The 10,134-nt window shown below is 48.6% G+C and overlaps 1 protein-coding gene across 4 annotated transcripts in view; it reads left to right on the plus strand.

The window, feature by feature from the left end:
- The window catches only part of PARVB (parvin beta), a 99,361-nt gene extending 89,227 nt beyond the window's left edge, over positions 1-10,134 (plus strand). For 3 of the 4 annotated variants that reach the window (XM_072596379.1, XM_072596376.1, XM_072596378.1), the window contains exons 12-13: positions 3,480-3,552; positions 9,677-10,134. In XM_072596379.1, the coding sequence (XP_072452480.1) occupies positions 3,480-3,552; positions 9,677-9,753 (150 nt within the window). In that variant the 3' untranslated portion in view covers positions 9,754-10,134. The remainder of the gene's footprint in view (positions 1-3,479; positions 3,553-9,676) is intronic. The other variant, XM_072596377.1, reaches the window with a different exon arrangement.

Genomic DNA, 10,134 nt, shown 5'->3' on the forward strand with positions numbered 1-10,134 from the left:
GAGGAAACTGAGACTGAGAAGTGTTCAGTGACTTGCCCAGGGTCTCACAGCTAATAAGTGTCCTGAGGCAAAGTTTGAATTTGGGTCTCTGGCACTTTCTCCACTGCATAGCTGAAGCACCTCTAAGTATAATAAATTTAAGTAGGATAATACAACAGGTAGAATGTGTTGGGGGAGACCCAACAGGGTGTTCTAGGAATATTTGAGCTTTTACAGTAGGGGGTAGGTGGGAGGGAGGCAAGTCAGGGAAGGTGAAAGTCTGACAGGCAGAAGATATGAATTATGAAACTTCCTTAGAGAACTTATCTGATTTCTTAGTGATTTCATTGGTGTAGGGAGCTTCCAGGTGAGGAAAGTCCCTTAATCAATGCAGGTTGACACTTATTCTCAAGCAACAAACATTTGTTAAGCACCTATTCTATGCCAGGCACTTTGCTGAGCCCTGAGGATACAAAGAGAAAACACAGTTCCTGCCCTCAGGAGCTTACAATCCAGTGGGAGAAACAACATGCAAACAAATATATATGGTGTAAGATATATGCAGGATAAGTAGGAAATAATTAACAGAGGGAAGGCATTAGAATTATAAAAGAAAGCTAGGGAGGGCTGTAGTCAGAAGAAGGAAGAGCATTCCAGGCATGAGGGATAATCAGAGACATGGAGAGTCTTGTTCCTGGACCACCCAGGAGTCCGGCGTCACTGGGTTGAAGATTAAGTATCACAAGGAATAAGGTGCAAGAAGACTGTAAAGGGAGGAGGGACCAGGTTACGTAGGGCTTTGGATGCCAAACAGCATTTGTATTTGCTCCTGGAGACAAGAGGAAGCCTCTAGAATTTATTGCATAGGGGGTGACATGGTCAGACCTGAGCTTTAGGAACATTACTTTAGTGGCTGAATGGAAAGTGGACTAGGGTAGGGAGTGACCTGAGGCAGGAAGACCCACATACAGGCTGTTGCAATTGTCTAGGCATGAGGGGGTGAGAACCTGCACCAGGGTGGGGGCAGCCTCAGAGGGGAGAAGGGGGCATATAGGAAAGATGCTACAGAGGTGAAAGCGATGAATGTTGCAAAGGTGAAATCAATACTACATGCTCCAGTGGTGAAATCAACAGGGGATGTTGCAGAGGTGAAATTGACAGATTTTGGCAACAGTTTAGACATGGGGTGTGAGAGAGTCCAGGATGGTTCCAAGGTTGGGAGCCTGAGAGATGGGAGGATGATGATGACCTCTACAGTAATAGGAAATGGGTGGGGAATGTTGAAGGGGAATGAGAATGAGTTCTCTTTGGGATTGAACTTCCTAGAGTAGTCAGGGATGGATAAGTATTTTTGAACATGGAGATAAAAATTGAGTAGTCCAGTGGCAACAAATTTCCTCTCTTAGAGAGTTGTCTGGGGCTTAGAGTTAAGTGATCACTTGAGAGTTAAGGTCACACAGCCAAAATGTGTCAAGAGGCAGAGCTTGAAGCCATGTCTTCCTGGCTTTGAGGCTGGCTCCATTTACTTCTCCCTCTCCCCCTCTTTCTCTTTCTCCTTCCCTCCTCTCCCTCTCCAAAATTAATCGCAAGGTCTCCCCCTACCTCAGTGCACAGACTCAGTCTGTGAGAATCCCCCTTTTTCAGTGATTCTTTTGTCATGTTGTGTTTCCTGAAGTCTCATGGGAAAGTTTGACCTCTGCATGTAATTGTGGCCTTCTGTTCAGTTCAGCCATCATAGACTTTCTAACATCTCAAGTTGTAGGTTTGACTAACCACTGATTTTTTTTTCAAATGCTTTTCTGTCATTATTTTGCATTGAGAATAAATTTTTATCCATAAGTTTCTGATTCATTTTATATTTAACTCAGCAAAATATTATGGTTCAAAGGGTTTTTGATAGCTGAGCGTTGAGATCTCTTCCAACTGCAGAATTCTCTGATGGCTTTTCTCCAGTTTGTTTCCCCCCTGGTTTCTGTCTGACCAAGAGGCAGCCCGTTGAGTCTTGGGTCAGGTCTCTTTGAATCCTCAAGGGTCATTTGGGAGGTTTAAGCACTTCTGCCCCAAATGTTAGGTAATTGGAGGCTTCAGACCGCATAGCCATCTAATATTTCTCTCTCTTTGAGAGGTAGGTGCTATTATTATCCTCATTTTATAGATGAGGAAACTGAGGTCCACAGATTGTCACCCACCCACATAGGGAGCATAGTCTGGATTCGCACCCAGGTCCTCAGGTCACAACTCCATGGCTTTAGTAAATACCCCCAGAATAACAGTCCACCAGAACATTTAGGACCTGATGATGTTAACTATCTGAAAGAGAGGACTTGGAAAGTCTCCCCTAAAATCCTTTTGTGTTTCCCACTTTTAGAAATCCCAGACTCACCAGAATAAAAAGCCTATTGAGGAGGGAGGTATGCTTTCTGGGTTGCAAGTATCTTTACTTCTATTTTGTTACATTTATCTAGTACCTACTGTGTGGCAGACACTGTATACTAAGCACCAGCATACAAAGAAGAGTGTAAACCAGGACCGTGCCTCGGGGGCTCACAGTCTAATGAGGAAGAGGCCCCACAAACAACTGAATACATAGGAGATATAAAGAGGGAAAGGAGGGATCTGGGGGTGAGGGGTGGGGAAGTACAAGCCATAGGAGGGGGCCAGGAAAAGCCGAGTCTTTGGGGAAGTCAGAGAGGATGAAGAGGAGGAGGGGAGGGCAGGAGGGTCTGCCCCAGAAGGGGGGTCTCTGCATGAGATGTCCAAGCAAGATAAAGAGCTTTGCAGACCTCAGAGAGTGCTGTAAACGCTAGCTAGAATTATTAAGTGACTTGCCCAAGGTCACTCAGCAATGAAGTAGTCTGAGGCAGGGTCCCTGCTGTTCATTCTGCATCACACCCTTCTAGGCCAATTCAGCTGACAATGTCCCAGGAGGGAGAGTGCCTCCCTTCCACTCAGAGATTTAGGCTCTGCTGGGACTGGACTCAGGCCTCTTGACAGCCATTGTCCTGTCCCAGCTTACCTCAGTCATTGGATCCTTCCTCCCCCCCCCCCCCCCCCCCCCCTCCCCAAGGCAAGGCAACCATTGGGCTCCACTTGGGGATGAATTTCCTGAAAATAGAAACAAGGTCCTGGAGGGCAGACATGGGACACATGGCAGGGAGGACTGGGGCTCTGAAGAGGAAGATGAAGATGGCGGCAGTTTGTCCTCAGATATTCAACATGATTCTCTCTTGAGGGGAAGAAAGAGAAGGGGTGGAATTTGATTCAGTCTGCCTAGTTTTTATAAAATGCTTACTGTGTGCTCTTCACATAGCTCCTAGTGCTTAGTTGGTGCTTAATAAATGCTGATTGCTTGTTTGATAGGTGCTAGGAATGTGACAAAAAAAACTAAACTGGTCTGTCCCAAAGGAAGCTTACATTCTATTTCTGGCCCATGTCCTCCAGAGGTAATTGCTGCTCTTTAATGATGATAACTAACTCTTTTTTGGGGGGGTGGGGGGCAGGTCCACAACGTCTCATTCGCTTTTGAACTCATGCAAGATGGGGGACTCAAGAAACCAAAGGCTCGCCCAGAAGGTATGAGATTCCTTTTACAGGAGACTTAAAAAACAAAAGATTGATTCCTCTTGTTTTCATCCCTTCCCATTTCTGAGTAATATTCCTCCCTCTCAGCAAGCCATATCTTGTAATAAAAAAGGAACAAAATACATGTCAGCAAAGTTACTCTACGCAGTCACCAAGTCTGAGAGTATATAGAGCATTCTGTACCCATAACCCCTCACCTCTGCAAAGATGGGAGGGAAGTCTTTTCCTTGGGACCCAGTCCAAGATAGTCCAGATAATTCCACAATTCTGGGGAGCACCTGGGAGAGCTGCCTAGTCCATGGAGAGGTGAAGTGACTCACCTAGCATCACCTAGGATAGGTAGGAAGCAAAAACCCATGCTTTTTCCCCTTGATAGCATGAAATGGTGGTGACTGTTGCTGCCTTGGAGTGTACCACAGTTGGCTTGGTAAATGAACTTGTTTTCAAAGGGCAGTTATTGAGAAGCTGTTGAGGAACTGGGAGGGGAGGAGATTCTTATTCACCTCTGGACTGGGCTGTAGACCTAGTTCTGAAAGGGATCTGTGAGGTCACTGAGTCCATTTTATAGATCAGGAAACTGAGGCTCAAAGTGGTGAGGTGACCCTAGGGTCATTGGATCATAGATTTTAGAGCTGGGAAGTGTCTTAGAGATCATCGAGTTCAGGAAACTCAGCCTAGTGACTTGGCCATCGTCACATATCACATGTAAGCATAAAAGCCAGGACCTTAAGATAAAAGAATTATGTGTGTAGAACTGTAGGTTCTTAGAACTGAAGGTAGTTTAGAGGCCACTGACCACTCATCTCCCATTTTATGTATGAGGAGAGTTGAGTCACTAAACACTTATGAAGTGCTGCACTGTGCTAAACTGTGGAGAATATAGATAATGGCAAAAAATAAAGCCCCTGCCCTCGAGGAGCTCATATTCTAATGGAGGAAGACGCCCAGAAAAGGGAGTGTGTGGGGAAGCCTCAGGGGCATGGAAAAGTAGGGGGAGGGGTTGGAAGGGGAAAGTGAGGCTGGCCTGGGCCCTTCCTCAAAATGGTGGAGCTCCCTGGTAGGGGGAGGGGGCAGCAGAAACCTTCCTTTGTGGGAAGACTTCAGGGGTGTGAAAGAGAATCCAGGAACCCCAGGAGCAGGGCAGAGTGAAGGGGTCAGAGGCAGGATTATGATCTCAAAGCATCTTCCCTCAGACCGTCTCCAACCTCAGCAATCTCCAATGGTGGGTTCCCCACCCACACCCCCATCATCTTATAGTTGAGGAAGCTGAGACCCAGAGAAATCATAGGACTTGTCCAAGCTCACACTGACTTAAAGCAAGGGGCGGAGCTCCAATGCTTGTTTCCCTTGGCGCTTGAGTTAGATTCTAAGTCACTTGAGGAGAGGGCCGAAGACTTTACAGTCCTTTGGCTCCCCCCAGAGCCTTGCACAGGGTCCCCTCCTGGGTGAGTGCACGAGTTGGGCCAGGCTAGGCTGGGCGTGGGGAGCAATATGCCCCAGGTTAACTGGCAGCTGGTGCTCAGAAATAGCCATGGGGAAGCTTGGCCACTCTCTGGTTACTCGGTTTTTGTTACATTGGGCATTTCTGGGCCTTGGTGATACCACTCAGGAGACTTCATTTGGACAGCCACCTGTGTCTGTCCCTCCAGCTGAAGGCAGCTGTGATGAATAGAAGGCTTCATTCTTTATTTCCTATTGAGAGAGTTTAATTTAGTTACAGGGCGGGGCAAGACATATGGGGGGCAGGAAATGCCTTGGGGGGGACCCAGTTCTTATTCTGACCTCCAGAAGGAGCCCACTTTGTGTGAGGCCCCTGGAGTCCTCCCTCAGTCAGACCTGTATGCTTTTTGATTTTGTGGTACCTACCCTCCTAAGAATCACAGCCAGATCACAAGTCCAAACTTGCTGGGTCCCCTCTGACTCCCAGCTTGGAGTTGCAAGAGTCCTAAGGGAACAGTGTGGTACAGTGCCGGAGGCATTAGTTCTGGAGTCAAAGGTTCTGGGTGCAAATTCTTCCTCCGTGTCCTCCGGCAGATCCCTTGCTTATTCTCCTAAGCTACGTTTTTCTCCCCTGTAACATGAGAGGTTTAGACTAGATGAACCGGACAGCATCCCAGATCGCTTGTAACTTGAGATCTGTGACAGTTCTTAGGGCCTTACTTACTTTTATGCTTCAGAGGGTCAAAGCTCTAATGGGGGGGAGTCTGGAGTCTGTAGCTCAACTACATTCTAGCTCTCTGACTCCATTTCCTCTAGCGTCGTTTGGTTTGACTTCACAGGGTCGGAATGAGGAAAACACTAAGTTATTAAGTAGTGGAGAATTAATAATAACGCATTTATATAGTCTGGTGGTGTGTGTGCATCATCCTCTCCCCTGCCCCACCACTAGGGTATAAGCTTCTTGGCAGGGACTTGTTGCCCTTTTTCTGCTACCCAGCACTTGGTAGATGTTTAAGTAATTCTGTGCTTGAGTTCTGTGTGTGTATATTTCGTGTCCCCTAAGAGAGTGGGAACTTCTTGAGAGGAGGGGCTGTTTCCTGTTCATCTTTGTATCCCTGACCCTTCTCACCCATGCCGAGTATACAGAGGATGCTTCATAAATGCTTGTTGATTGGTAACTCAAGGACAACAGGTGGCAGGTGTTATTTGCCCGGTGAAGTGACTTCTCTGAGGTCACACAGCTAGTGAGTGGTCAGGGTAGGCCCTGCCCCCCTCGGACTCCCAACGCAGGGGTCTTGGGGCACGGTTGGGGGGTAGGGTTTTTTTTTTTGAAGCCTGGAGCCATCGGATGTGAAGGGCCATCGTAGCCTGCTTCCAGCACGTCTACCCAGTCGTTTGGGGGCTGGGGTGGGGGAGGGGACTTTGCTTCCTCCACTCCCTCCCCCTGGCCCTGCCCCTCCCCGTGACATCCCTGATCTACACCTCCTGCATCTGCCCCCTCGCTTGCTTCCTGCTCCTGGAGATGATCCCAGGCAGCAGGTATCCCCTGGCATCCCCACCTTGGGATTGTAAGCTCCTTGAAAACAACAACAATAATTGTATCCCCAGTGCTTAGCCCTCTGAAGGCACTTAATAAATGCTGATTTGATTGGATTCCCAGCAGGGAGTGCCTCTTGGAATGGGGGTCGGGGGTGGGGTGTCCTATGAATGATTTCACTCTGCAGGCTGGAGTCAGAAAACTTTTACCCTGAAGCGTCTGAGGTGTTGGAGTTGGCATCTATAGGGGTCGAACACGTGGGCTTCTTGCTTGTTTGACCACCCCTCTGGGGTTGGGGAGGTGTACTGGGAGTGATTACTGGGAAATGTGTTAGATTTGGCCATTTTTCCTTTACCTCCTTTCTCGACTTAGAGCAAGGTTCTCCCTTCCTTGGATGCAGAAACATTGGTTTGAGATGTCTTTCATGATATTCAAAGGGAAGGAAGGTAGTGAGAGGGTGGGCCTGGAGATTAGACAAGAGACAGAGGAAGAATTAGCCCAGTGGACAAAAAGTCTAAGGGAAAGCTGTTTGGTTCCTGAAGCAGAAACTGTCAGGGCTAGGAGGGGCCTCAGAACAGGGCTAGAGGAGTGGGCACTTTCAGATTGAGTTTAACCATCTTTTCACTTGATATAGGGGCACAGAAGGGAAGTGATTTTCCCCAAGGACACAGGGATTTCTCATTGATAATATATATAATAATGAAAAAGAATTTGGTTCCAGAGACACTTCACAGCGTGAGTTTCCTCTGATGCCTCAGAAGCTGGTTTTGTGAATTTCTGTGGCCCCAGCTCCAGGTGGTCGCTGCTGTCTGGTGCTGAGCTTTTCTCACTTCTGGCAGTCTGTTCCTTGGACACCTGACTTGTCTGTCCCTTATGTTGGAGGCCTTTCCAACCTGGTCAGACCTGCCAGGACTTGGGCTTCCCTGGCAGAGTCTTCTAGAGGCAGCAGCATCTCCACCATGGTCTGGTGTCAAGGAAGTCATCCACAGACAACCTCTAATATTTCCTCATGGAATTCTTTTTGATTTGCCAGAAGTTTACATGACATGGCGAATTCTCCCAGAAAGATGCTTACTGTAGGGGCTGAAGGAAGGATGATCCCAGCATTCTTTTAGACCAGAGCCTGCCCTCCCCTCTCCCAAGATGTTTTGGATGGAGAGACTGTGAGTTCAGCTCTGTTCCTTGCTCCTTAACTGCTGATCAGTAGATGTCAAGGCCTCCAGGAAAACTGCAAACTGGCCCAGATGGAATTCCCACTTTCTGGTGGTGACACAGTGTGACAGTCCACTTCTCTGGGCCACAATGTCCTTATGTGGGACTTAGGGAGTTTGGGCTTGGCCTCTGAGGGTCCTATCAGACCAGGACCCCTTTAAAGGCTATTCTGCTGACAGAAAGAGACAGAGAGAGATTATATGCTTAGCCCCAGTTAACTGGATTTCTTCCCTGGGTCAGTGATCTGATCAATGCCAATTTTCCCTTCTCAGCATTTATAAGGACTAAAGCTCAGCATGTCTAGGTCAGCCAGTCATAGAATTAGCCTGTATGTAACTGTTTACTCACCAATGTTATGGTTACTGTGTTTTTTCCTGTCAAGTCAGAAGTGAGGGGAAATTTGGGATGCTGATGAATTACTGATCACAGAACTGGAAAGATCTTCAGAGGGACTGCATCTGGTGCAGCTGTGGCCTAGGAATCCCTCTCCCACCTCCCCAACTCTGACAGTGGTCATCTGGCCTTAGCTTGATGGAGAACTCACCACCTCCTGAGGCAGCCTGTTCCACTTATCCCTTTGGACACTCTGTTCAGGATTTTTTTCCCTTTCGTGAATGTCTGCTTCTCTGAAGTTCTTTCCCCCACCCTTCCACTCCCAGTTACTTCTGGTTTTACTCGCTTGGGCCAGGCAGAACATATTCCATGGGAGCCCTCCACTAAGCCTCTTTGAAGCACCTACTGTATGCCAGGTGCCTCAGTATCTCCTGCCTCCTGAGATGAGGCAGCTCCTCAGGGCTGACTCAGCCTCACCATCTGTTGTGGCTGAGGTCAGGCTGTTTGGTGGTTGCTATGGTCAGGGTAGTTGAGAGCTCCTAGTCATCATCCAGGGCTGACATCCTCCAAGTGGGGCAAGGGCTGGTCTAGAGAGCCAGGAAGCCCAAACCTTCCCTCTCCTGCTCCCACCCCTTTCTCCTGGTGCTTGTTTTCTGTATTCCCGTTAAAAAGCGAAGGATCAGGGTCAGGCAGCCTGATTCTAGATGGGACCGGCTGGGTTTGGGAAGGTGTCAGATGGTCTTTAAATAGAAATGTTATCCCATGGATATGGCAGAGATTTCAGAGCAGGGAGATTGATTTCCAGAAAGTAAAAATAGCCAAGTGCAGTGAAGGCCCAGCAGCCAGGGACTTGTGAAGGACTGGCACTGTGTTATTCCCCAATCTGGGGAAGCAGCTGAGCTAGCCAGCCCCTGGCCCCGCTCTCCCTATAAAATGGTTTGGGGGACGAAACGAGAAAATGCACATAAGCTATTCTCCCAGTCACCTGAAGCCCCTGCTACCACCTTGCCCTGCCCAGTTGACCAGGCAGGTATCCTAGAGTCCAGATCTGTTCAGGAAGGCCCACGGGCTCCTACCTACCCTTGTAGGCTATTTACTCCCTGCGCCCTTCACCCAGTAACCCTTGTGCCTGGAATGTGCACCTCCTCATCCACTACCCCTTAGAATCCCGAGCTGCTCCATTTTATTTTTTTCAATGAACAGTCAGTTGGTTTCTCTCGCTCCCATTGGAGGACCTGGTAAAAAGAAGCCCCTGTTTCTGAAGTTGCTAGAGCCCCATGCTGGCTTTGTAAATAGTCATCAGCTGTTGTTTCCCTCTGTAGACTGGAGGCTCCAAGGGGGAGGGGTTGTGTGCTACCCCCAGCTCCTGACAGGGAGCCGACTAGGCTCCTGGAGATGGAGGCCTTTCTCCTCAGTGCTTTGTGCACTTAATAGGTGCTTTTTAAATTGATGATTGCCCTTGAGTCTATTAGTCTGGGCATGTGCTATGAGAGATTTCTATGTCTTATTCACACGGGGTTGGGGTGGAGATGGGGGGGGCTTTCTTCCTCTCCCCAAACCCCCTAAACTGCTGCTGCCTTTCCTCCCCTGCAGATGTCGTCAACCTGGATCTCAAGTCTACCCTGCGGGTTTTGTACAACTTGTTCACCAAGTACAAAAACATCGAGTGATCCTGATGAAACCTTCATCCCGATGTCTTCCTGAAGGGAGACCAGGTCTTGGTCTCTCCTTTGTGCCTTAGTCTAGTTTGCCTGTCTCCTCTGAATCCTTGGTGCTAGGGAGCAAAGCCCTCTGGAAATGATGGGTCCGGGGCCAGGGGGTGGGGGCTCCCCACCTCGGACGCAGGATCCCCACTCCTGCTTTGCTCTTTGGACAGACCGAGCTCAAACCCCACCCCCAGCAGAGACCACCTGGACTGGTCTAGGATGGAGTTGCTGGTGACCTGAGGTCTGTCCAGATGCCCTCATGGGCTCTCCTGACTTTCCAACTGTTTCAGGCTGGAAGTTCCTTTAAAATCTATGCTTTCCAGTAAAAATGGGCTTTGTATTTTC

This window comes from Notamacropus eugenii, chromosome 3 (genome assembly GCF_028372415.1).
Source record: "Notamacropus eugenii isolate mMacEug1 chromosome 3, mMacEug1.pri_v2, whole genome shotgun sequence".
Taxonomy (NCBI): Eukaryota; Metazoa; Chordata; class Mammalia; order Diprotodontia; family Macropodidae; genus Notamacropus; species Notamacropus eugenii.